The sequence below is a fragment of the Salvelinus fontinalis genome, chromosome 5, assembly GCF_029448725.1.
Source record: "Salvelinus fontinalis isolate EN_2023a chromosome 5, ASM2944872v1, whole genome shotgun sequence".
Lineage (NCBI taxonomy): Eukaryota > Metazoa > Chordata > Actinopteri > Salmoniformes > Salmonidae > Salvelinus > Salvelinus fontinalis.
The window spans coordinates 59,226,118-59,254,020 of record NC_074669.1 but is presented as its reverse complement, the minus strand read 5'-3'; the positions used below and the strand labels follow the sequence as shown (position 1 = coordinate 59,254,020).

Here is a 27,903-nt window from a genome sequence, read left to right as displayed (position 1 = left end):
ATACCAACGATAAGCCTGTCTTCCCATCACATCATGAAAGGTCATGTTGATGTTCATTTAACCTCTGTCTCTCTCTTCCTCTGACTCCTCCCTTTCTCCTCTGTCTCTCTCTTCCTCTGACTCCTCCCTTTCTCCTCTGTCTCTCTCTTCCTCTGACTCCTCCCTTTCTCCTCTGTCTCTCTCTTCCTCTGACTCCTCCCTTTCTCCTCTGTCTCTCTCTTTCTCCTCAGATCTCCAGGCTCAAAGCGTCAGTCCACCAGGTAGGTAGAGTATAAATCTACAGTGATTATAGCAGTTCAATATTAGTCAACTTTATTATCCCACATGGAGAAAGTAATGTGTCCATACAAACCATTCTAAAACCCAATAACAAGTAGTGTTTTATGGAACTACTAATACTTGTCAACCACAAAGCATTACTGCTGTTAGAATAACAGAATCACTGTCATCGTCTGTCCTCACCACTGTGTTTTCCTCTCTGCTGTTTACAGCTGAACTCTCAGTCAGACTGGTGGATGGGACCACTTCCTGTTCTGGGACAGTGGAAGTCTTCTCCAGAGGAGAGTGGTCAGGTCTATGTACTGAGTGGTGGAGCATGATGAGAGAGGTTAAGGTTGTTTGTAGAGAGCTGGACTGTGGGAATCCTGTAGCTGAATCTGGAGGACCTCTGATTGAAGAGGGAAGAAGAGGAATCAGAATATTGAGATGTGGTGGAGATGAGTCTACTATTAGACATTGTGAAATCATAGAAGGAGGACCTGGTGTCTGTTATGGTGGATATTATCTTCATGTGATCTGTTCAGGTAAGAGACTGGTCATATTGAGAGATTTATTTGTACATTATATAACATTACCATGTATCATGTTTTATGTGTTTTTATTTCATTTAAATAGAGGGAGAGATGTCAGATGTATTTAAACATTATATTTGTGTTTGTCATATTGGTTTATGGGAGATGTTCATGGGCAGATCATTGTAGTTCAGATGGTACTGAAGTGAAGCTGCCTGATGGATGTCCAGCTGTTTATTTTCTATAAAGTGAAGTGAACTTATTCCTGTCTCCTGCCTGCATTATTCCCAACCCGATCCTGAGTGACTAAGAACCCATTTCTACCTCTTACAGTATCAAACATAGCAAACTACAATCTTTTATCCAACATATTTGTGTTTAGTCCTTGACAGTGTCATCAACAAAACTGATTGAATGTTCAACCAACTCTTTTTCTCCAGAGTCTGTGCGGCTTGTGGATGGAGCTGGTCTCTGCTCTGGGAGAGTGGAGGTGAAGTCCAGTCAGTCCTGGGCCTCAGTGTGTGAAGCTGACTTTGACCGGCAGGATGCAGAGGTAGTCTGTAGGGATGTTGGCTGTGGGGCTCCTGCAGCTCTACAGGGGGGGCTCTATGGAGGAGGTGAGGGTCAGACCTGGGATAAAGAGTTCCAGTGTATAGGCAAAGAGTCCCTTCTCCTGGACTGTGACACCTCAGACAGAAAACACAACACCTGCCTACCTGGTAAAGCTGTTAGACTCACCTGCTCAGGTAAGAAACAGTTTGTCACTCAATCAACATTGTTTCTCACCTGGAGTGAAGAATATGAGAGACAATATAGGTGTGTTTTAGTGAGAAAATAGTAAGATTACTGTCTCTCTCTTTTCTTTTCTCAGAGCCTGATGATGTGAGGCTGGTGGGAGGAGGCAGTCGCTGTGCTGGTGGAGTGGAGCGGTACGACCAGGGAGAGTGGAGGACTGTGGGAGCTGGTGACGAGGACCAGGAGGATGTAGCTGCAGTAGTGTGTAGACAGCTGGGTTGTGGCTCCACTGTTTCAGTAACACCTGGATACACCACTAGAGGGTTTGGAGTTATCTGTTATGGGTCTGAATCTGTACTGAAGGAGTGTGGAAGATTAGATTATCTCCTTCCTGGACTCACAGTGATCTGCTCAGGTAATAACAAGATACACTATATGGCTTTTGTGGATTTGGCTATTTCAGCCACACATGTCGCTGACAGGTGAATAAAATTGAGAACACAACCATGCAATCTCCATAGACAAACATTGGCAGTAAAATGTTCCTACTGAAGATCTGTGACTTTCAACGTGTCACATCTAGGAGCAACAACGGCTCAGCCGTGAAGTGGTAGACAACACAAGCTCACAGAACGGACCGCCAAGTGTCGAACCACGTAGAGCGTAAAAATAATCCTCTGTTGTAAAACTCACTGCTGAGTTCCACATACTTTTGTCCATGTATTATATCTCCTTCCTGGACTCACAGTGATCAGCTCAGGAAATATCAACATATTATATTTATGTTCAACTGATTTCCTTCATTCATACAACTTCCTCTGCACCTCTCATGATGACTGTTTAGCTTGTCAGTCTGCTTTACTAAATAGTTGACTCAGTCAAGTAGGAATCAAATACAACTTAAGTATCCCAGAATGCTTTTGTATTTGAGTGTTATCTCAGTGAACGTCTCTACTCACTACCACTGTCACATGTCCTGTTATTGTCATATCTAAATGAGGAAAGTCGTTGAGGAGCTACGTTTTCTTTTTCTCTCCTCTTGTTCCAGATGTCCTGCTTAAGCCTGATATCAACATATGTTGTCTCAGGGACTGTAGGCCCACTACTCATGTTGCCCTGTGAGGGAGGGTGGCTAGCACTGTTACATGCTGATGTTATTGTCATATCTATAGGAAACTAGTTGAAGAGGTTTTTCTTCTTCTCTTTTATTGTTACAGATCTCCTGGTCCAGCCTGATATCTCCCTGACTGACTCAATGGGAGGGGTCTCCAGGGGCCACCAGGGGCCCGTGGTGTTCAGGGGCCACAGCTTCACCATCACCTGCTCCACTCAGCCACATTACCCAGGAGGCTCCTTCCTCCTCACGTTCACCGGCTCCAAAAGAACCCAGACCCAGCCAGCTGTCAATCACGCTGCTGCCTTCCTCTTCCCTGCTGCAGATGACTCCCACCAAGGGAACTACAGATGTGTTTATGACAATTATGTTTTCTCTCATAACTTCTCCTCTGAGAGTGAGCTCCTCTTCCTCACCATCACAGGTAACTGAACATGAACCAGACTTATAACTTTGTCATTGACAGATTTTCCACAGATCTATGTGATGATGATCAGTCCCCTCATCAAAGGTGTTTCTGTTTGCAGCCTCTCCTCTACCAGCCTCTCACGATGACTGTATAGCTTGGAAGTCTGTTTAGCAAAATATATCACTCAGTCAAGTAGGAATCAAATACAACTGAAATATCCCAGAATGCTTTTGTATTTGAGTGTTATCTCAGTGAACGTCTCTACTCACTACCACTGTCACATGTCATGTTATTGTCATATCTAAATGAGGAAAGTAGTTGAGGAGCTACGTTTTCTTTTTCTCTCCTCTTGTTCCAGATGTCCTGCTGAAGCCTGATATCAACATATGTTGTCTCAGTGACTGTAGGCCCACTACTCATGTTGCCCTGTGAGGGAGGGTGGCTGGCACTGTTACACGCTGATGTTATTGTCATATCTATAGGAAACTAGTTGAAGAGGTTTTTCTTCTTCTCTTTTATTGTTATAAAATATAATGGCGCCTTTGGAAATGGCAGCAGTTTTACGGGCGACTAACCAGTTGTACTCTTATGAGGGGGTGTTTGTGTTATTTGTAACTTATTTTGTAAATAATGTTTCTGCCTCCGTCTCTTACGGCAAGAAAGAGCTTCTGGACATCAGGACAGCGATCACTCATCTCTGATTAGACTGAGATGTTTTCTTCAACAAGCAGAAAGCACAGGATATACTGCAACACAAGACAAGGCCGACATCCCCATTATTGGCAATAGAAAGAGACGCAGGTACAGAGGACACAGAGGTGCCTCGTAAGGATCCGCAGAAGGCGAGTGGGAAAGCTGCCGTTACCGTTAATATTACTCGCCAACATACAATCATTGGACAATAAATTAGACGACGTACGAACACGAATATCCAACTGCACATCAATAACTGTAACATCTTATGTTTCACGGAATCGTGGCTGAATGATGACATGGATACTCAGATAGCAGGATATACGCTGCACCAGCTAGATAGAACAGCACAGTAAGACGAGGGGGGGCCGTCTGTGCATATTTGTGAACAACAGCTGGTGCACGAAATCTGAGGAAGTCTCTAGATTTTGCTCGCCTGAAGTAGAGTATCTTATGATAAACTGTAGACCACATTATTTGCCTAGAGAGTTTTCATCTATACTCTTCGTGGCTGTTTATTTACCACTACAGACGGATGCTGGTACTAAGACCGCACTCAGTCAGCTGTATAAGGAAAAGAGCAAACAGGAAACCGCTCACCCAGAGGTGGCGCTCCTAGTGGCCGGAGACTTTAATGCAGGGAAACTTAAATCAGTTTTACCTAATTTCTATCAACATGTTAAATGCGCAACCAGAGTGAAAAAGAACTAGATCACCTCTGCTCCACACACAGAGACACATACAAAGCTCTCCCTTGCCCTCCATTTGGTAAATCTGACCACAATACTATCCTCCTGATTCCTGCTTACAAGATAAAATTAAAGCAGGAAGCACCAGTGACTCTGTTTTTTTAAAAAGTGGTCAGATGAAGCAGATGCTAAACTACAGGACTGTTTTGCTATCACAGACTGGAACATGTTCCGGGATTCTTCCGATTGCATTGAGGAGTACACCACATCATTCACTGGCTTTATAAATATCTTCATCAGGGACATCATCCCCACAGTAGCTGTACGTACAAACACCAACCAGAAGCCATGAATTACAGGAAACATTCGCACTGAGCTAAAGGGTAGAGCTGCCGCTTTCAAGGTGCTGGTCTCTAACCCGGAAGCTGATAAGAAATCCTGCTATGCCTCCGACGAACCATCAAACAGGCAAAACGCCAATACAGGGCTAAGACTGAATCGTACTACACCAGCTCCAACGCAGGGCTTGTGGCAGGGCTTGCAAACTATTACAGACTACAAAGGAAGCACAGCCGCGAGCTTCCCAGTGAGACAAGCCTAACAGACGAGCTAAATCACCTCTGTGCTCGCTTCGAGGCAAGCCACACTGAGGCATGCATGAGAGCACCAGCTGTTCTGGATGACTGTGTGATCACGCTCTCAGTAGTCGATGTGAGTAAGACATTTAAACAGGTCAACATTCACAAGGCCGCAGGGCCAGACAGATTACCAGGACGTGTGCTCTATGCTTGTGCTGACCAACTGGCAGGTGTCTTCACTGACATTTTCAACATGTCCCTGATTGAGTTTGTAATACCAACATGATTCAAGCAGACCACCATAGTCCCTGTGCCCAAGAAGACAAAGGCAACCTGCCTAAATGACTACAGGCCCGTAGCACTCACGTCCGTAGCCATGAAGTGCTTTGAAAGGCTGGTAATGGCTCACATCAGCACCATTATCCCAGAAACCCGAGACCCACTCCAATTTGCATACCGCCCAAACAGATCCACAGATGATGCAATCTCTATTACACTTAACACTGCCCTTTCCCACCTGGACAAAAGGAACACTTACGTGAGAATGCTGTTCATTGACTACAGCTCAGCGTTCAACACCATAGTGCCCTCAAAGCTCATCACTAAGCTAAGGATCTTGGGACTAAACACCTCCCTCTTCAACTGGATCCTGGACTACCTGACGGGCCGCCCCCAGGTGGTGAGGGTAGGTAGCAACACATCTGCCACGCTGATCCTCAACACTGGAGCCCCTCAGGGGTGCGTGCTCAGTCCCCTCCAGTACTCCCTGTTCACCCACGACTGCGTGGCCAGGCACGACTCCAACACCATCATTAAGTTTGCAGACGACTATATAACCTCCCTACTGTATATAGCCTCTCTACTGTATATAACCTCTCTACTGTTATAGCCTCTCTACTGTATATAGCCCCTCTACTGTATATAGCCTCTCTACTGTATATAGCCCCTCTACTGGTATAGCCTCTCTACTGTATATATCCTCGCTACTGTTATAGCCTCCCTACTGTTTATTGCCTCGCTACTGTATATAGCCTCTCTACTGTATATAACCTCTCTACTGTTATAGCCTCTCTACTGTATATAGCCTCTCTACTGTATATAACCTCTCTACTGTTATAGCCTCTCTACTGTATATAGCCTCGCTACTGTTATAGCCTCCCTACTGTATATTGCCTCGCTACTGTATTTAGCCTCTCTACTGTATATAGCCTCTCTACTGTTATTAATCACTGTCTTTTTACTGTTGTTTTTTCCCCTTACTAATCTGTTGTTCACATAATATCTATTTTTTACTTAAAAATTGCACTGTTGGTTAGGGCCTGTAAGTAAGCATTTCACTGTCAGGTCTACACCTGTTGTATTCGGTGCGCGTGACAAATAAACTTTGATTTGATTTGTTACAGATCACCTGGTTCAGCCTGATATCTCCCTGACTGACTCAATGGGAGGGGTCTCCAGGAGCCACCAGGGGCCCGAGGTGTTCAGGGGCCACAGCTTCACCATCACCTGCTCCACTCAGCCACAGTACCCAGGAGGCTCCTTCCTCCTCACGTTCACCGGCTCCAACAGAACACAGACCCAGCCAGCTGTCAATCACTCTACTGCCTTCCAATTCCCTGCTGCAGATGACTCTCACCAAGGGAACTACAGCTGTGTTTATGACAATTATGTTTTCTCTCATAACTTCTCCTCTGAGAGCGAGCTCCTCTTCCTCACCATCACAGGTAACTGAACATGAACCAGACTTATAACTTTGTCATTGACAGATTTCCCACAGATCTATGTGATGATGATCAGTCCCCTCATCAAAGGTGTTTCTGTTTGCAGCCTCTCCTCTGCCAGCTTTCATCATCAGACACGTTGTAGTGCTGCTGCTCCTACTGACAGCCATCACCACCTCCTACCTGTACTACAAGGTAAAGACATTTACTCAGACGTTACAAGTCATTTAAACTAGAGGGAGAGGGTGAGAGGGTGAGAGGGAGAGGGTGAGAGGGAGAGGGAGAGAGGGAGAGGGTGAGAGGGAGAGGGAGAGAATGGAGATACTAGAGAGTAAATGTCTGACTGTTGGTGCTGTGTCTCCCTAGCCCACCAGGAGACAGAAGAGAGTGAACAGGGTGAGCAGCATGGATCTTTATGTCAATGCCATGGAGATGGTCTCTCTGAGCTCCAGAGCTGAAGCTGGACCGGGAGAGGAGAGAGCAGCCCAGGGGACGGAGTAGAATGAAGCTGACCCTACATGCTGATCTTAGGTCAGTTTTGTGTTTTAAATCGATGGTCAGCAGTGGACTGGTGTTTAAAATGTGGTGACAAACCTGAAGTGGTTCTAATTTTAATAACAAGTTCAGAATTAGTTTATCTTTCTAGAACCTTGGAAGAAATCTAAAAGGAGTGACTGCAACCACTATTATTCCTTTTAGTTTGTTTTTTACCACCAGGGTAACATGGGGTTTTGGTAACATGGGGTTTTGGGTAACATGGGGTTCTGGGTAACATGGGGTTCTGGGTAACATGGGGTTCTGGGTAACATGGGGTTTTGGGTAATATGGGGTTTTGGATAACATGGGGTTTTAGTGACATAGGGTTTTGGGTAACATGGGGTTTTGGGTAACATGGGATTCTGGGTAACATGGGGTTTTAGTAACATAGGGTTTTGGGTAACATAGGGTTTTGGGTAACATGGGGTTTTGGGTAACATGGGGTTTTGGGTAACATGGGGTTTTGGGTAACATGGGGTTTTGGATAACATGGGGTTTTGGGTAACATGGGGTTTTAGTAACATGGGGTTCTGGGTAACATGGGGTTTTAGTAACATGGGTTTTAGTAACATGGGGTTCTGGGTAACATGGGGTTTTAGTAACATGGGTTTTAGTAACATGGGGTTCTGGGTAACATGGGGTTTTGGGTAACATGGGGTTTTAGTAACATGGGGTTCTGGGTAACATGGGGTTTTAGTAACATAGGGTTTTGGGTAACATGGGGTTTTAGTAACATGGGGTTCTGGGTAACATGGGGTTTGGGTAACATGGGGTTTGGGTAAACTTGGGGTTTTGATTATTTTAAGCGAGTAGCTCAATTACGTCTGTTTTGTGTTCCAGAATGTATTGGTTTTTGCTTTTGTCTTCATGTCTTTATCTTATTTAGTGTCTCTTAGATTCTTTATCTTATTTAGTGTCTCTTAGATTCTTTATCTTATCTAGTGTCTCTTAGATTCTTTATCTTATCTAGTGTCTCTTAGATTCTTAATCTTATCTAGTGTCTCTTAGATTCTTTATCTTATCTAGTGTCTCTTAGATTCTTTATCTTATTTAGTGTCTCTTAGATTCTTTATCTTATCTAGTGTCTCTTAGATTCTTTATCTTATCTAGTGTCTCTTAGATTCTTTATCTTATCTAGTGTCTCTTAGATTCTTTATCTTATCTAGTGTCTCTTAGATTCTTTATCTTATTTAGTGTCTCTTAGATTCTTTATCTTATCTAGTGTCTCTTAGATTCTTTATCTTATCTAGTGTCTCTTAGATTCTTTATCTTATCTAGTGTCTCTTAGATTCTTTATCTTATCTAGTGTCTCTTAGATTCTTTATCTTATTTAGTGTCTCTTAGATTCTTTATCTTATCTAGTGTCTCTTAGATTCTTTATCTTATCTAGTGTCTCTTAGATTCTTAATCTTATCTAGTGTCTCTTAGATTCTTAATCTTATCTAGTGTCTCTTAGATTCTTTATCTTATCTAGTGTCTCTTAGATTCTTTATCTTATTTAGTGTCTCTTAGATTCTTTATCTTATCTAGTGTCTCTTAGATTCTTTATCTTATCTAGTGTCTCTTAGATTCTTTATCTTATCTAGTGTCTCTTAGATTCTTTATCTTATCTAGTGTCTCTTAGATTCTTTATCTTATTTAGTGTCTCTTAGATTCTTTATCTTATCTAGTGTCTCTTAGATTCTTTATCTTATCTAGTGTCTCTTAGATTCTTTATCTTATCTAGTGTCTCTTAGATTCTTTATCTTATCTAGTGTCTCTTAGATTCTTTATCTTATTTAGTGTCTCTTAGATTCTTTATCTTATCTAGTGTCTCTTAGATTCTTTATCTTATCTAGTGTCTCTTAGATTCTTTATCTTATCTAGTGTCTCTTAGATTCTTTATCTTATTTAGTGTCTTAGATTCTTTATCTTATTTAGTGTCTCTTAGATTCTTTATCTTATTTAGTGTCTCAGATTCTTTATCTTGAAGTGTCTCCATTATTAGTCCATGTATTATTATAATCATCTGTTCATTCTTTGTATTTTGAAAAAAATAATAATTAAGGGGTTTGTTGTTGTTTAACTCTCATGATGTTATTGATTATAAATGTTATAATATTGATTATGATGTAGATTATTGTTATGATGTTGTTAGTAGTATATAGATAATGATGTTATTGATTATAAATGTTATGATATAGTTTATGATGTAGATTATTGTTATGATGTTGCTCTCTAAACTGCCATGTAATCAACTGAATGCTTTTAATAAAATTACAGGCTGTCAGTCTTGTGTGATTCTCCTCTTGGACAGACTACAACATGCAGTATGAATTAACTGAGATCAGTCTGTGTGATTTCCCTCTTGGACAGACTACAACATGGTTAGGTAGGACACAAGATATCTGTTAGATAGGAGCAACAGTAGTGACACATGGTTAGGTAGGACACAAGATATCTGTTAGATAGGAGCAACAGTAGTGATACATAGTTAGGTAGGACACAAGATATCTGTTAGATAGGAGCAACAGTAGTGATACATGGTTAGGTAGGACACAAGATATCTGTTAGATAGGAGCAACAGTAGTGATACATGGTTAGGTAGGACACAAGATATATGTTAGATAGGAGCAACAGTAGTGACACATGGTTAGGTAGGACACAAGATATCTGTTAGATAGGAGCAACAGTAGTGATACATGGTTAGGTAGGACACAAGATATCTGTTAGATAGGAGCAACAGTGGTGATACATGGTTAGATAGGAGCAACAGTAGTGATACATGGTTAGGTAGGACACAAGATATATGTTAGATAGGAGCAACAGTAGTGACACATGGTTAGGTAGGACACAAGATATCTGTTTGATAGGAGCAACAGTAGTGATACATGGTTAGGTAGGACACAAGATATCTGTTAGATAGGAGCAACAGTAGTGACACATGGTTAGGTAGGACACAAGATATCTGTTAGATAGGAGCAACAGTAGTGATACATGGTTAGGTAGGACACAAGATATCTGTTAGATAGGAGCAACAGTAGTGATACATGGTTAGGTAGGACACAAGATATCTGTTAGATAGGAGCAACAGTAGTGATACATGGTTAGGTAGGACACAAGATATCTGTTAGATAGGAGCAACAGTAATGTAAATTCACGTAAACTCGTACATTGCCGTGGTCCGTACAATTGCCCTTATTTTAGCGCCCCAAAAACGTAATACTTCCAGATCAACTGTAATGTCAATACCATTGTAAAGCACAATTTCTCCCCTTTCCAACAGAATCTATTACATGACCTAAACGCTGGCCGTTTCTGCATAATTCAAACAGGCAATGAGCCCCGTCGGGTCTTTTTAAAAATGGCGGGTGGGGAAGCGAAACTAATGCATGATAGTGAGAAGGAGATGTTGTGTGGGAAAGTGCTTTTTTTCACTCGATCTGTCCAACTTATCACCTTATCGCCTCTAAAATGTAAATAAAACACTATAAAGAGTTTATATAACGTGTCATTACATACCTATTTGAAGGTTTGTGTCGAATTTGAATCGGGTTTTTAGGGCGGTGCTAAAGTGATCTTAGAAGTAAACAGCGGCTTTGAGAATGATGATCGCATGCAATGATGACGCAAAAATGACTAGGTATCCCCGTTACCCTGGTTACTGTCGGAAGGCCAAGATGTGAGAGGGAGTGTTTTCGTGCTCTTCAAAGCAATATTGAGGGTTAGGTGGTTAACAGTCAAATATTGGCTATTAATATTGAAAGAAACTAACTATAACTTTTTTTTATGGACATGGGATAAGTTTAGAGTTAGTTTTTGTCAAGTTGAATGGGAAGAACACGACAGAAAGACAAAAGTAGACGAAATATCCAAGTCTCACAGAAGACGGCTGACATGCTAGCTAGCCACAACGAGGACCAGAGCTGCATGGATACACAAGAAGCCGCGATCTCTAACAAGAGAAAGAACAAAAATGACCAGGATGAAATCCTTGCAACCTCTTTACCTCAGACCCCAAGTAAAAATCCTCCGGTGAAAAAAGTAAAAGACGACATTTCCATGTCGGAACTTTTCTCTGCAATCCAGTCCCTGTCTACTAAACAAGACGCCACGCTCTCCAAAGTGTCCATCATAGAGCAGGCTACAGAAGAAACATCAAAGAAGATCGATCATTTGTCAGAAACTGTCAATCAACTACACAAAATTGTGAGCGAGAACAAGGAAAAGATAACGTTCCTAGAGAATGAGCTGAAGAAAATGCAATCCAAAAATAATGAGCTGTGTGAGAATGTAGCTGAACTTCAAAGGTACTCTCGCAGGTGGAATCTGAAAATCCAAGGTGTAAAAGAGGGAGAGGATATTAGAGAAGTAGTTATTCATATCCTGGGAAAAGTGGCACCATGCATCAGACAGGCTAAGAGACGTGATTGATGTGGTACATCGACTTGGGAAACGAAGATCTGATGGACCCCCTCGTAATATCATCTTGCGCTTAACTATGCGCCATTACAGGGACATCATATGGAAAATGGCCAAGGGGAACAAGTTTCTGGACGAGAAGAAAGTCCGCATCAAAGAAGCTCTGATACCGCAGGATCAGGCTGCCAGAGAGAAACTGTGGCCGCTGATACAGAAGGCGCGACAAGAGGGAAAGAAGGCGGGGTTCAAGGGCCCACACGCGTTTATCGAAGGAAGAATGATTACTGGGTAACGCTGTTGACATGAGCCAAATTGGAACTGTGAGTACTACCATGAGTACAGTTAATGTACTGCCAATAATACATGTACCGTTCGAACTACAACTGATGAACACTTGCCAAAGAAAAGGAAGTAAATAGATGTGTTATTCTGTTAACCACCGCTACCTCAGCTGAGTGGTTTTCCGTCGAGTAATCCTCTCAAGGTTCACCGTTTGTTTTATTGTTCATATTAAAACCTTTTCTCAATAGGGGGTGCTGTTTACACTTTGTAAAATTTTCGTTCCCAAATTAAACTGCCTCGTACTCAATTCTTGCTCGTACAATATGCATATTATTATTACTATTGGATAGAAAACACTCTCTAGTTTCTAAAACCGTTTGAATTATTTCTCTGAGTGAAACAGAACTCATTCTGCAGCACACTTCCTGTCTGGAAGTGAGATTTCTGAAATCGAGGTCTCTGTTCTATGGCCAGTTTATAAATTCCAATGTAAGCTATGGGGCTACATGCACTGCATACGCCTTCCCCTAGATGTCAGTAAGCGGTGAGAATTTGAATGGAGTGGATTGCATCATCTGGGGCACTATAAATCGTCTTGGAATGGAAGGTCCGACCTTTTCAAGGTTGGGCCTGACGCAGGAGGGACATCGCCATGGCCTCCTGAAAAGCTTTCGTTTGAGAAGTTCTATATCTCCGGCTCTGATTTAATTTGATTTTTGTCTTAAAAACTTCATAAGGTAGTTAATTTAAACCGACTTATAGCTGTTTATACCAGTTTATTGCGATTTTCTGGAATTTGTTTGTCACGCGCTATCGCGTGTTGGACACCTCTCCGGCACATGGCTAGCGTTAGCTGCTATTCTACAGGAGAAGAGGACATCTTTCAACCAAAAGACGATTGTTCTGGACAAAGGACACCTTGCCCAAGATTCTGATGGAAGCTCATCGAAAAGTAAGAAGTCTTTATGCTGTTAATTCGTATTTATGTTGAAAAATGTTAAACAATAATTCCGCCATGAATTACGGTGCGGTCTCGCTTTAGCGCACGCTGTATGTCCTAGTAACGTTAATTTTAAAAATCTAACACAGCGGTTGCATTAAGAACTAATGTATCTTTCATTTGCTGTCCAACCTGTATTTTTTTGTCAAGTTTATGATTAGTTATCGATTAGATTAGGTGCCTCTCCAAGATGGCGCCGGACAGATTGCTTGAAGTTTGACTACTAATCACATTGTATAACCACGATTTGTGCCGCTAAATATGCATATTTTCGAACAAACCCTATATGCATTGTGTAATATGATGTTACAGGACTGTCATCTGAAGAAGTTTATGAAGGTTAGTCAAAAATTTTATATCTTTTGCTGGCTTGTTACGATCGCTAACCTTTGCTGCTGGTAAATGGCTTGTGTTTCTGGCTATTGTGGTAAGCTAATATAATGCTATATTGTGTTTTAGCTGTAAAACACTTAAAAAATCTGAAATATTGGCTGGATTCACAAGATGTTGGTCTTTCATTTGCTGTATGCTGTGTATTTTTCAGAAATGTTGTATGATGAGTATTTAGGTATTTGACGTTGGTCTCTGTAATTATTCTGGCTGCTTCCGGCGCTGTTTCAGATTGCAGCTGCAATGTAGAACTGTGATTTATACCTGAAATAGGCACATTTTTCGAACAAAACATATGCTATACAATAAATATGTTATCAGACTGTCATCTGATGAATTTGTTTCTTGGTTAGTGGTTATTTATATCTTTATTTGGTCGAAATTGTGATAGCTACCTATGCAGGAAAAACATGGTGGGAAAAAAAAGTTGTGTCTTTTGCTATCGTGGTTAGCTAATAGATTTACATATTGTGTCTTCCCTGTAAAACATTTTAAAAATCAGAAATGATGGCTGGATTCACAAGATGTGTATCTTTCATCTGGTGTCTTGGACTTGTGATTTAATGATATTTAGATGCTAGTATTTACTTGTGACGCTATGCTAGGCTATGCTAGTCAGCTTTTTTACTGATGGGGGTGCTCCCGGATCCGGGATGGTGTGCAAGTAGAAGTTAATACTTGTTATCTAATTTGTGTTTTTTCTTTTTTTAATGCAGGAGTTCGTTTTCAATTCACTCAATATCGTTAGTCTGAATGCTAGGGGTTTGAGAAACCCTACAAAAAGGAAAGCTTTATTTTTATACTGTAAACGCAGTAATGCAGATTTTGTCCTTCTTCAGGAAACTCATTCGGGTGAAAGTGATTTGAAATTTTGGAAATCACAATGGGGAGATATGACCTATTTCAGTCATGGATCAAATCACTCTGCTGGTGTTTTGACACTTATTCACAAGTTTAAAGGTGACGTTCTAGAATCCACATCTTCACAAGACGGCAGATGGGTCATAGTAACTGTTAAACTTGACAATGCTGTTTTCATCATCTGTAATGTATACGGACATAACTCACATGCTCCTAATAAGACCCCTTTTTACCCAATTTACCAGGAAAGTACAGGATTTAAACAACAAATACTCAGAGGCTTTTCTAATTATTTCAGGGGATTTTAATGAAACACCTGATGCATCTGCTGATCGCTTTCCTCCTAGAACGAGTCAAAGCCTTCAGAATAGCAATATCATCACTAAATTATGCAAAGATCTCTGTGTTGAGGATGCCTGGCGTTATTTCAATCCGGATGCTAAGGGTTATACCTCGACCAACAAAACTATGTCACCTAAATCTAGAATAGATTTATTCCTAATTTCCCCTTTTTTGTTACAATTTGTTATAGATGTAGATCATCAGTTGGCTCCCTTTTCTGATCATCACTTGATTTCCCTGAATTTACAAGCTAGTAAAAAATCAAAAGGCACTCGAGGATATTGGAAATGAAACAATGCACTTCTTAAAGATACTGATCTCATTGAAAACATCAAATCATTAGCTAAAGATATTTATGCAAGAAAAGACTTGGGTCATGGAAGTAGATGGGAATTTTTCAAATATTAAGTCAGAGTTGTAGCCATTAAACGCGCCAAAGAGCTGATGCAATTAAAGAACCATAGAGAAAATGAGATGATGAGCAAGCGTGACAGTTTTCTAAAGAAAGATAATCTATCTGAAGAAGAGGAGTCTGTGTTCAGGTCTTTACAACTAGAATTAGAACAGACTTACACGGATCTGGCAAAGGGCGCCTTTGTAAGGTCAAGAGCAAAATGGATTGAAGAGGGGGAAATAAACACTAGTTACTTTTTTGCACTTGAAAAGAGAAACTACAAAAGAAAATCTATAACTGCACTCAAAAATTAATGATGTTTTATGCAAAGATCCCATTACAATATCAGAATTTGTCAATTCCTTTTATGAAAACCTTTACAGCTCTCAATTTCAGGAAGATGGTTGTGAAAGCTACATTTGCCACATTCAGAATTGTGTCCCTGTAATTGAGGATGATTTCCACTCAGTTTGCGATTCTCCTGTGTCAATTGGAGAAATTAGAGAGGCTCTGAATTCAATGAAAAAAGGGAAATCACCTGGCCCTGATGGCCTATCAGTTGAATTCTATAAGACAGTTTTGGGAGTTGCTAGAAGACCCGATTTTCAATATGTTTCAAGATTGCATTAAAAATGGGGAAATGGTCTCCACTATGAAACAGGGCCTTATTTCATTGATTCCGAAGCCTGATAAAGACCCTTCTCTCATTGACAATTGGAGACCAATTACTTTATTAAATGTTGTTTACAAATTGATTGCTCTGGTTTATGCCAAAAGATTAAAGAAAGGAATAGATACCATTATAAATGAGACTCAAACAGGATTTATGAAGGGCCGTCACATAAGCTCTAACATTCGTTTAGTCTTGGACCTTATAGATTATTCAGATGCAATTGACTCAGATGCGGTTGTCCTATTTCTGGACTTCTGTAAAGCCTTTGACACAATTGAACATGAATTTCTCTTTAGGTCTCTTAAACTTTTGGGATTTGGTGAAAATTTTATTAAAGTAATTTGCATGTTTTACAAAGATATAAATAGTTCTGTGCTACTAAACCTTAATACTTCCAAAAGATTTAGTATCAACAGAAGTGTACGACAGGGATGCCCAATTTCGCAATTTTTATTCATTTTGGTTGTGGAACTTCTATCTCGAGATATTCTGAATGATGCAAATTTGTATGGCTTAACCATTTTTAACAAAGAAATCAAAATTTCCCAACTGGCTGATGATACTACTCTTTTCTTAAGAGACAAAGACCAGGTCGCCCTTAATGCTATAACTGCATTTTCTATTGCATCAGGATCAATGCTGAATGTTTCTAAATGTGAAATCTGATGTTTATTTGACTCTGATGATAAAGAAATTGAAAATATTCCTGTAAAGGACTGTGTTAAATATTTATACTTGGGAGAGTACTTCTGTCCAAGGCAGAGGGACTGTCTCGCTTTGTGTACCCCTCATTATCGTTATGTGTAAATCCAGATACTTGTAAAGAGATCAATAAGCCCTTTCTTGACTTCATCTGGAAAAATAAGTCTCACAAACTAAAAAATCTGTCCTTTCTAACAAAAGAGCTGAAGGCGGTCTAGAAGTGTTGGATTTTGTGACATAAATAACACTTTCAAGATAAACTGGCTGACAAGATGTTTGATCAATACTGATTCAATATGGTATTTCATTCCAAATAATGTGTTTCATAAGGTGGGAGGTCTTCAATTTTTACTGAAATGTCATTATATTCCTGAAAGATTACCTGCTAAATTGGCTAGGTTTCACCAACAAGCTTTAATGGCCTGGAAAATATGTTTCCTGTACAATTTTTCCCCTCATAAAGCTCTTTTGTGGAATAATTCAGACATAACTGTAAGGAATAAGTCATTGTTCTACCCCAACTGGCATGAGAGGAATAATGACTTTGTTCTTGATGTTTTCGACAACAGAGGTAATATTCTTACATATGAACAATTTATAAAATTGAAAGAGTTTCCAATTCCTTTCAGTGTTTATTTCTGTGATCAAAGCCGTTCCCAGTGGTCTAACTACACTCATGAAAACTCCTCTTAGCTTTGGTAATGATCACAAAGTTTATCCAGAACTCAGATTGGAAGGCGTGGGCTTACTTGAGAAATCTTGTTGTAATAAATATATAAGACAAATTCTTCATTCACAAAACCAACTTCCACCGAGAGGAAAATGTTTCTGGAACATGCTTATTATTCCTGACATTGTCTGGAAAAATGCCTGGTTAAGGACTAACAAATATTGTATACCAAACAAAGTTAAGGAAGTGCACTTTAAAATGTTACATAAGATACTGTATATCCATGTAATTCTATGATATCCAAATTTGTGGCTGTTGATGATATCTGCGTTTTCTGTGAACAAAAGGTGAGAATCTGTCCCACTTGTTCTTTAATGTAAATTTGTGTCAGAATATTGGGAAAACCTTGAAAAATACTTATTTACCATTATGAACACGACCCATGTTTTTGACATGAAAGATATAATATGTTACTATTGCAATGATAACAAGACCATTGAAATGATTGTTAATTTTTTTTATTCTTGTTGCCAAATACTTTATACACAAACAAAAATTCCAAGATTCTCTACCAGAATTACACATTTTTTCTGATTGAATGTAACTATTTTATTAAAACATTAATCCTAGTGAATAACAACAACAATAACATCTTCCTGAATCATTATAGATTTTTTCAGAGTGATTACAACTACACTAGAATAGTTAATTATTTATATGTTTTGTCTGTTTTAGTATTTTCTCGTTAATACCTGTGTTCTGTTTTGTATGATGTAACAATGTAAATTGTAGATCTGCATTTTGAATAAAAAAATATATAAATCAAATCAAATATAAAAAGAGGCACTTCTGCTGCGTCTCTTTCTGCTGACTGGAGTGGGCAACGCAGTTGAGGAACCAAAAGTTTATTTTCATTTATTTCATAAAAGTGTAATATTATATTAAGTCGTTCAAAGAGAAGCATGTGTTGATTGATTCGTGTTTAATGAGTGATAATTTAAAACAAACTTTAGGCCCACTACATATTTACATTGAACCATAGTTCTGACATGGATCATTTTGACCCCAGAGCCATATCTTTTATCAGAGCCAAAATGTGGTTTATTCCATTTTTCATGACTTTGTCAATCAACTTGTTCTTAATACATCTAAATCATGGTTTAGTGTTTCTGTATCAATATGGACTTTTAACAAATTCAAATCCTTTGTATTCCTACTACAATGTTAAAACATTCTACATTGTGACATCATTCAAATATTCTACATTGTGACATTTCATTGATATCATGAAACAACTACTTCATGTATGTATTTTCTGATGTTTGATCAGAGATCTTTTAACAGAGTATTTCTTGTGACATTGATCACAGCTATGAGATTTCCCTCCTGTGTGTGTTCTCTGGTGTGATACCAGGCTGCTTGACTGAGAAACTCTTCCCACATTGACTACAGCTATAAGATTTCTCTCCTGTGTGTGTTCTCTGGTGTATAGTCAGATGGCTAGATGTAACAAATCTCTTCCCACATTGATCACAGCTATGAGATTTCCCTCCTGTGTGTGTTCTCTGGTGTGATACCAGGCTGCTTGACTGAGAAACTCTTCCCACATTGACTACAGCTATAAGATTTCACTCCTGTGTGTGCTCTCAGATGTACTATCAGCCAGCTTGAGTGATTAAACCTCTTCCCACATTGAGTACAGTTAAAAGGTTTCTCTACTCTGTGTATTTTCTGGTGTGATTTTAAATCTGTTGAACTAATAAAACGCTTTCCGCAGCCAGAGCAGTGGTAAGGTTTCTCTCTGGTGTGTGCTCTCAGATGTACTATAAGGCAGCTTGAGTGAGAAACTCTTCCCACATTGATCACAGCTATAAGGTTTCTCTCCAGTGTGAATTCTCAAGTGTACTTTTAGTGATTCTGATCTTAAGTAACTCTTCCCACAATCAAAACAGTGGTGAGATTTCTCTCCTGTGTGTACTCGCTGATGTATTTTAAGTTCTGATGAAGATTTGCAACCTTTCCCACAGTCAGAGCAGCAGTGAGATTTCTTCCCTGTGGGTCTCCTCTGGTGTTTCATGAGGTGTTCTGATCGGGAGGGACTCTTCTCTGCCTCGTCAGCTTCATGATGTTGTTGAGGCTCCCCAGAGGATCCACAATAGTCACGTCTCTGTCCTGTGTAAACAACAAGTCAGACAGATGGTTAAAGGCCCACAACAGCAGAAATCCACTGTAAAAGGTGATGCCAACAGCATAGCCATGATGTTGTACAACAATTGACGTCTGTAATGAATGTTAAAATTACTTGACAATTGTCTTAAGACAGCCAAGTGAGCAACAATAGTCATATTTAGTCTTTTTTTCACATTAGTAGTAACATCAATGATTTTAGGCTAGAAAAAAGTAAAAGTTGTTGAAATCCTAAGCAGTGTGCCAGATGACTTTTGGTCTCCAATATAGGCCCCTTTCTGTGTTTTCTAAAATTGCGACAAGGGCGATGCACATGTAATTTGGTTGCAGAAACACCTCCCTGATAATGCAGAAACCACTAGTTATGGATGTTGTATATCTGCCTGGAGCAAAAAAGGTGAGCAAAGATTTGAGTTTTTCCACAGTGTATTCTGAATATGACAACACACTATCAGTGCAAGATCAGGAGTGCTACTCAAGGAAACTCACATTAAGCTCTGTGTCTATTCACTAATTCACCACCGTGGGGGAAAACTCAGGGGAGTTCTCATAGGCTGACAGCAGATATAGCCTCCATTTACAGGTTGCTTATGAGTGCATTTCACACAACTTTGGATTATAATTGTAAGGTTCATTTGAATGTCCTGATTAATATAATGTTTATGTTTTTGTCAAAAATGTACTACTTCGTATTTAAAAACGACTTCAACCAGTAAAATGTTATTTGGCTATTATTCTAAAATGGATGACAGTTTTTTTTAAATTATCTATCTTCAGACAATACCCCATAATGACATCACAATACCCCATAATGACATCACAATACCCCATAATGACATCACACCAAAATAGTACCCCATAACAGTGAATAAAGTTTAGAAATGCTTGCTTACCAGGGAACTTTTGGCTAAACCAACTATATCATACTGCGACCAATAAGCATACTACAAACTCAGTGTACGTCACAAATAGTACAGTTAGTATGAGTATTCCAACACAGCTCAGGTCTCTGGGCTGCCATTTTGTTTCTGTTTAAAACCTAGGTTGCCCCTTTAAAAAAGCCACACAACAAACAACCAATCTGCAGTTGAAACAATAACAAAGCTGTCATTATTTTTTTACTCCAATGTTTAGAAACAAATTTCAGATTTCCCCTTTAACACCACACACATCAGTCCCACCACTGCCTCTGTTTTTAACACAGTAACGGTACCTACAGTTGAAGTCGAAAGTTTACATACACCTTAGCCAAATACATTTAATCTCATCACAATTCCTGACATTTAATCCTAGTAAAAATTCCCTGTCTTAGGTCAGTTAGGATCACCACTTTATTTTAAGAATGTGAAATGTCAAAATAATGGTAGAGAGAATGATTTATTTCAGCTTTTACATCATCAAATTCCCAGTGGGTCAGAAGTTTACATACACTCAATTAGTATTTGGTAGCATTGCCTTTAAATTGTTTAACTTGGGTCAAACGTTTCAGGTAGCCTTCCACAAGCTTCCCACAATAAGTTGGGTGCATTTTGGCCCATTCCTCCTGACAGAGCTGGTGTAACTGTGTCAGGTTTGTAGGCCTCCTTGCTCGCACACGCTTTTTCATTTCTGCCCACACATTTTCTATACGATTGAGGTCAGGGCTTTGTGAGGGCCACTCCAATACCTTGACTTTGTTGTCCTTAAGCCATTTTGCCACAACTTTGGAAGTATGCTTGGCGTCATTGTCCATTTGGAAGACCCATTTGGACCAAGCTTTAACTTCCTGACTGATGTCTTGAGATTTTGCTTCAATATATCCACATAATTTCCCCACCTCATGATGCCATCTAATTTGTGAAGTGCACTAGTCTCTCCTGCAGCAAAACACCCCCACAAACATGATGCTGCCACCGCCATGCTTCACAGTTGGGATGGTGAGCTTTGGTTTGCAAGCCTCCCCCTTTTTCTTCCAAACATAACGATGGTCATTATGGCCAAACAGTTCTATATTTGTTTCATCAGACCAGAGGACTTTTCTTCAAAAAGTATGATTCACTGATGTGGCCATCAACCTCCTCCTTCACATCTGACTCCTGATGATCAACCTCCTCCTTCACATCTGACTCCTGATGATCAACCTCCTCCTTCACATCTGACTCCTGATGATCAACCTCCTCCTTCACATCTGACTCCAGTGATCAATCCAGAGCGTCTTCTTTTTGGGGGGGAATCCCGATGGACGTCATCGAAAAGGCCGTCATCACGACCACCACCCACAAGTTAATTGTCATTCAGGTTATCAATAGGAAGAGCATCAGCAATATGTCCTGTCTGGTAACTTGTCTCGTTCAATGAATTTACATTGGCAGGTGCACAGGGAGAAACCCCATTAAAAAAAACTCAGTCGATCTCAAACTGTGGAAAAACTTTTGGAAGTCTTTATCAAAGTCTGTGTCCTGTGATGTTGGGACAAATGATAGTCCCTTATTATACAAGAGACAAAATTCACAAATTATACAGCACAACGGCAGAGTCATGGAGACTTTTGACTGGTACCATTATTTTCTCATGCAATTACAGTAGGTTGTACCCTATTGGTTTTCTCTCTAGGTCGTGTCAGTAGGCTACAGTAGGTTGTACCCAATTGGTTTTGTCTCTAGGTCATGTCAGTAGGTTACAGTAGGTTGTACCCAATTGTTTTTCTCTCTAGATCATGTCAGTAGGTTACAGTAGGTTGTACCCAATTGGTTTTCTCTCTAGGTCATGTCAGTAGGTTACAGTAGGTTGTACCCAATTGGTTTTCTCTCTAGGTTGTGTCAGTAGGTTACAGTAGGTTGTACCCAATTGGTTTTCTCTCTAGGTCGTGTCAGTAGGTTACAGTAGGTTGTACCCAATTGGTTTTCTCTCTAGGTCGTGTCAGTAGGTTACAGTAGGTTGTACCCAATTGGTTTTCTCTCTAGGTCGTGTCAGTAGGTTACAGTAGGTTGTACCCAATTGGTTGTCTCTCTAGTGGAAACAATTATCAACCCAATGTGTAAAGTGTTGAATTTGGTCAACAACAAAATGGATGGCTTATTTGCTACGTGAGGTTTACTTGATCTACAGAAGTGTCGTAATTCTTAAATTGTTATGTGGACACGTGACATACCGACAACTTTGATAAAAAACACTATAGGAGTTGTCTCCAGATCGCTATGCATATTCATGCTAGTAGCTTAGCATCTCTCTCCATTGAATAGAGGCGGTTGACGACAACAACCCTCATAGAATATAAACAATAGATAACAATAATAATAAGATCCACCAATCCAAAGAAAGGATAGGCGGGAGCTAGACAACCCACAGTGCCGCTTTGTGGACAACGACTCCGCTTGTTAGGGCAGAGACTTATTGTCAGTATATCCATTATCGTTGGTGTAGCCAACCCAACTCTCGCATGGCACTATTGGGGGGCACTGTGTGTTGTAAATCATAACTACATTAAAATCACTACATGCCGTGGCCCCCAGATAGACCCTTCTCAAATATATATGTTAAGTCACTTTTTGGAAACGGAACGGAGAAAACAAGGGGTAGCTTGCTCTCTACGTCGTCTGATTCTAGACATATCAGTCATCATCCTAGGGCCCTCCCTTGAAGAGGTATTGACGAGCCAACTCCGAATACCCAAAGTGAAAACCCAATTTAAGGTGGTACTTACTGATGTAAATCAGATCTCCTACCTCCACCTCTTCATCTTTCAATGTGACAGAAATCTCCCCTTCCTTCTTCACGTCAAAAACGGCATCCTCTTTCTCATCCTCCTCTTTCACTGTGAACACTTCTTCCTCTTTCACTGTAACAGCCTCACCCTCAATTTATTTTTTAACTGTGACATCCTCTTCTTCCTTCTCCTCTTTCACGACAATGTTCAGCTCCAGAGCTTCTTTCTCCGTCCAGCAGAACTCTTCTTTAGCAGGAGGGGAGAAGCTTACTGACCTCATGTTCGGGGATGTTAGCTAGCTAGCTATCATTAGCAACTAAGCTAGTGCTAATTTAACCAGCCAGCTACTATATCTGACTAATAAAAAATAACGTCATATTAAATTAAATAGGTTAACAAGTAGATACGATAGAAGTGTGTCTAAAACACAGCAGCTAATATACACCGAAAGCGTAAAAACAGCTTGAATCTTTCGGCTACGTTGGCTAGCAAGCTACCGAGATGGTTGACTTGTTGTTTTTGAAGACCCGTCCACTAGATTATACGTCACGATAGCAGCATCGCCAGAACGACGCAAATCGCCGTCTGCTGACTGGAGTGGGAAACGCAGTTGAGGAAAATATTATTTTAAATGGATTTCATTAAATAATACTATTATATTGAGACATACAAAGACAGGAATGTGTTGATTGATTAGTGCGAATACATTTTATTTTGCTACAGCACATTTAAGGCAGTTTCATTAGGTCAAACTAAATCTAAATAAGTAGCCAGCTACTGTCGGTCTATACTGCTCCTACATGGTGTAACAATACATCATGTAGATGTATTTAATGAACAGACTAGGTCTATACTGCTCCTACATGGTGTAACAATACATCATGTATATGTATATAATGAACAGACTAGGTCTATACTGCTCCTACATGGTGTAACAATACATCATGTAGATGTATATAATGAACAGACTAGGTCTATACTGCTCCTACATGGTGTAACAATACATCATGTATATGTATATAATGAACAGACTAGGTCTATACTGCTCCTACATGGTGTAACAATACATCATATAGATGTATATAATGAACAGACTAGGTCTATACTGCTACTGTCAGTCTACACTGCTGGTAGACATTGGGTTTGATTCAGACCCTGTCAGTGTGCCAGGTGGACATTGTGTTTGATTCAGACCCTGTCAGTGTGTCAGGTGGACATTGGGTTTTATTCAGACCCTGTCAGTGTGCCAGGTGGACATTGTGTTTGATTCAGACCCTGTCAGTGTGCCAGGTGGACATTGGGTTTGATTCAGACCCTGCCAGCGTGGCCATTTTTTTTTAGCAAAGCAGGGGGGTGAGTAACAGAACTGCCTGAGATGTAGGGGAAGGGAAGCTGTTCCATTGTTGAGGAAAGCAGGGGAAGGGTTGTGAGTAACAGAACTGACTGAGATGTAGGGGAAGGGAAGCTGCTCACTGATTGGCTGTAGGGACAAGGGTCCCTCCAAAAATCTACCACTAATAGGCTAAGCCTCCACAGACCCTGTCTTGTACTGACAAACAAATCATTTGACATTCAAATACGTCATTTTAAACAGCTCAATTCAATCCAGCTGGGCCTTTTAACACAGAGTTGTTCCTACTGTAGATGTTATGCCTTTGTACAGATCTAGGATCAGTTCGTTTTATATGTTCTCTAACACAGACAGTTGTTCCTGCTGTAGATGTTATGCCTTTGTACAGATCTAGGATCAGTTCGTTTTATATGTTCTCTAACACAGACAGTTGTTCCTGCTGTAGATGTTATGCCTTTGTACAGATCTAGGATCAGTTCGTTTTATATGCTCTCTAACACAGACAGTTGTTCCTGCTGGAGATGTTATGCCTTTGCACAGATCTAGGACCAGTTCACCTCCACAATGCATATACAGTACCGGTCAATTGTTTGGACACACCTACAGATTCAATGTTTTTTCTTTATTTTAACTATTGTCTACATTGTACAGATCTAGGATCAGTTTTAACTATTGTCTACATTGTAGAATAATAGTGGAGACATTGAAACTATGAAATAACACATATGGAATCATGTAGTAACCAAACAAGTGGCAGTAGAATGGCTTTACTGAAGATCTCAGTAACTTTCAACGTGGCACCGTCAGAGGATGGCACCTTTCCAACAAGTCAGTTTGTCAAGTTTCTGACCTGCTAGAGCTTCCCCGGTCAACTGTAAGTGTTGTTACTGAGAAGTGGAAACATCTAGGACCAACAACAGCTCAGCCAAGAAGTAGTGGGCCACACAAGTTCACAGAACGGGACCGCCGAGTGCTGAAGTGTGTAACGTGTAAAAATCATCTGTACTTGGTTGCAACACTCACTAACAAGTTCCAAACTGCCTCTGGAAGCAACATCAGCACAAGAAACTGTTTGTCAGGAGCTTCATGAAATGGGTTTCCAGGGCCGAGCAGCTGCATACAAGCCTAAGATCACCATGTGCAATGCCAAGTGTAGGCTTAAGTGGTGTAAAGCTAGCTGCCATTGGACTCTGGAGCAGTGGAAACGTATTCTCTGGAGTGATGAATCATGCTTCACCTTCTAGCAATCCGACGCACTAATCTGGGTTTGGCGGATGCCAGGAGAATGCTACCTGCCCCAATGCATTGTGCCAACTGTAAAGTTTGGTGGAGGAGGAATAATGGTCTGGGGCTGTTTTTCATGGTTTGGGCCCCTTAGTTTCAGTGAAGGGAAATCTTAATGCTACAGCATAGAATGACATTCTAGAGGAATCTGTGCTTCCAACTTTGTGGCAACAGTTTGGGGAAGGCCCTTTCCTGTTTCAGCATGACAATGCCCCGTGCGATAAAGCGAGTTCCATACATGAATGGTTAGTCGAGATTGGTGTTGAAGAACTTCACAAAGCCCTGACTTCAACTCCATCGAACACCTTTGGGATGAATTGGAACGCCGACTGCGAGCCAGGTCTAATCGCCCAACATCAGTGACCATCAGAAACAGGATCTCAATACTAATTTTACATTTTTTTTTAAAAAGGATCTCAAAAATGTGTAAACCTGTTTTCGCTTTGTCATTATAGGACACTATGTGTAGATTGACTGAAAAAAAAAAACTATCTAATCAATTCTAGAAAATGCTCACTAATGCTCTTGTGGCTGAATGGAAGCAAGTCACTGCAGCAATGTTCCAACATCTAGTGGAAAGCCTTCCCAGAAGAGTGGAGGCTGTTATAGCAGCAATGTTCCAACATCTAGTGGAAAACCTTCCCAGAAGAGTGGAGGCTGTTACAGCAGCAATGTTTCAACATCTAGTGGAAAGCCTTCCCAGAAGAGTGGAGGCTGTTATAGCAGCAATGTTTCAACATCTAGTGGAAAACCTTCCCAGAAGAGTGGAGGCTGTTACAGCAGCAACGGGGGACCAACTCCATGCAAATGCCCATGATTTTGGTTAGAGATGTTTGAACAGCAGGTGTCCACATACTTTTGATGATTTAGTGTATATACTGCGTCTGGCTGTCTGGCTGGCTGGCTTGCAGACAGACAGACAGAACATTGGCAGTTATATCCTGCCTGTTTTGCCTTGAATGGGGGTATCGTCGGATGGGGCCACAGTGTCTCCCAACCCCTCCTGTCTCAGCCTCCAGTATTTATGCTGCAGTAGTTTATGTGTCGAGGGGCTAGGGTCAGTCTGTTATATCTGGAGTATTTCTGCTGTTTTATCCTGTGTCTTGTGTGAATTTAAGTATGCTCTGTCTAATTCTCTCTTTCTTTCTCTCTTTTTTTCTCTCTCTTGGTGGACCTGAGCCCTAGGACCATGCCTCAGGACTACCTGGCCTGATGACTCCTTGCTGTCCCTAGTCCACCTGGCCGTGCTGCTGCTCCAGTTTCAACTGTTCTGCCTGCGGCTACGGAACCCTGACCTGTTCACCGGACGTGCTACCTGTCCCAGACCTGCTGTTTTCAACTCTCTAGAGATAGCAGGAGCGGTAGAGATACTCTGAATGATCGGCTACGAAAAGCCAACTGACATTTACTCCTGAGGTGCTGACCTGTTGCACCCTCGACAACCACTGTGATAATTATTATTTGACCCTGCTGGTCATCTATGAATCTTTGAACATCTTGGCCATGTTCTGTTATAATCTCCACCCGGCACAGCCAGAAGAGGACTGGCCACCCCTCATAGCCTGGCTCCTTTCTAGGTTTCTTCCTAGGTTCTGGCTATTCTAGGGAGTTTTTCCTAGCCACCGTGCTTCTACACCTGCATTGCTTACTGTTTGGGGTTTTAGGCTGGGTTTCTGTACAGCACTTTGAGATATCAGCTGATGTAAGAAGGGCTTACAAAATACATTTGATTTGATTTGAACTACTAGTCACCCCTCCACTCTCTCCCTGAGTCCATGCCACAGACAGACAGACGGACAGAACTACTAGTCACCCCTCTACTCTCTCCCTGAGTCCATGCCCCAGACAGACAGACAGACAGACAGAACTACTAGTCACCCCTCCACTCTCTCCCTGAGTCCAGGCCCCAGACAGACAGACAGACAGACAGAGAGAGAGACAGACAGACAGACAGACAGACAGACAGACAGACAGACAGACAGACAGACAAACAGAGCTACTGGTCACCCCTCCACTCTCTCCCTGAGTCCAGGCCCCAGACAGACACACAGACAGACAGAACTACTAGTCACCCCTCCACTCTCTCCCTGAGTCCAGGCCCCAGACAGACAGACAGACAGACAGAACTACTAGTCACCCCTCCACTCTCTCCCTGAGTCCATGCCCCAGACAGACAGACAGAACTACTAGTCACCCCTCCACTCTCTCCCTGAGTCCAGGCCCCAGACAGACAGACAGAACTATTAGTCACCCCTCCACTCTCTCCCTGAGTCCAGGCCCCAGACAGACAGACAGACAGACAGAACTACTAGTCACCCCTCCACTCTCTCCCTGAGTCCAGGCCCCAGACAGACAGACAGACAGACAGACAGACAGACAGACAGACAGACAGACAGAACTACTAGTCACCCCTC

The 27,903-nt window shown here is 40.9% G+C and overlaps 1 protein-coding gene and 1 long non-coding RNA gene across 3 annotated transcripts; one reads left to right on the top strand and one right to left on the bottom strand.

Annotated features, from left to right (window-relative positions):
* The first annotated feature begins 1,234 nt into the window (after nucleotides 1-1,234).
* Nucleotides 1,235-6,962, top strand: LOC129855925 (killer cell immunoglobulin-like receptor 2DS2). Of its 2 annotated transcripts, XM_055924038.1 has the most exons (3): nucleotides 1,235-1,537; nucleotides 1,663-3,064; nucleotides 6,413-6,962. In XM_055924038.1, the coding sequence occupies exons 2-3, from the start codon at nucleotides 2,782-2,784 to the stop codon at nucleotides 6,739-6,741; spliced, it is 612 nt and encodes a 203-aa protein (XP_055780013.1). In that variant the 5' UTR covers nucleotides 1,235-1,537; nucleotides 1,663-2,781; the 3' UTR covers nucleotides 6,742-6,962. The 2 variants fall into 2 exon arrangements, with proteins under 2 accessions (XP_055780013.1, XP_055780012.1); XM_055924037.1 differs by lacking the exon at nucleotides 1,235-1,537 and having other exon boundaries at nucleotides 1,545-3,064.
* Nucleotides 6,963-17,484: 10,522 nt separating this feature from the next.
* Nucleotides 17,485-23,768, bottom strand: LOC129855934 (uncharacterized). Its single transcript, XR_008759574.1, has 2 exons — nucleotides 22,852-23,768; nucleotides 17,485-19,154 (listed from the first exon to the last, which is right to left on the bottom strand). It is a non-coding gene; the product is annotated as an uncharacterized LOC129855934 (long non-coding RNA).
* Between the last annotated feature and the right edge of the window lie 4,135 nt (nucleotides 23,769-27,903).

Coding starts and splice junctions, on each gene's coding strand:
- LOC129855925 (XM_055924038.1), top strand. CDS start 2,782: ATGGGAGGGGTCTCCAGGGGCCACCAGGGGCCCGTGGTGTTCAGGGGC. Junction 3,065..6,412: donor CCTCTTCCTCACCATCACAG/GTAACTGAACAT, acceptor GATTTGTTACAG/ATCACCTGGTTCAGCCTGAT.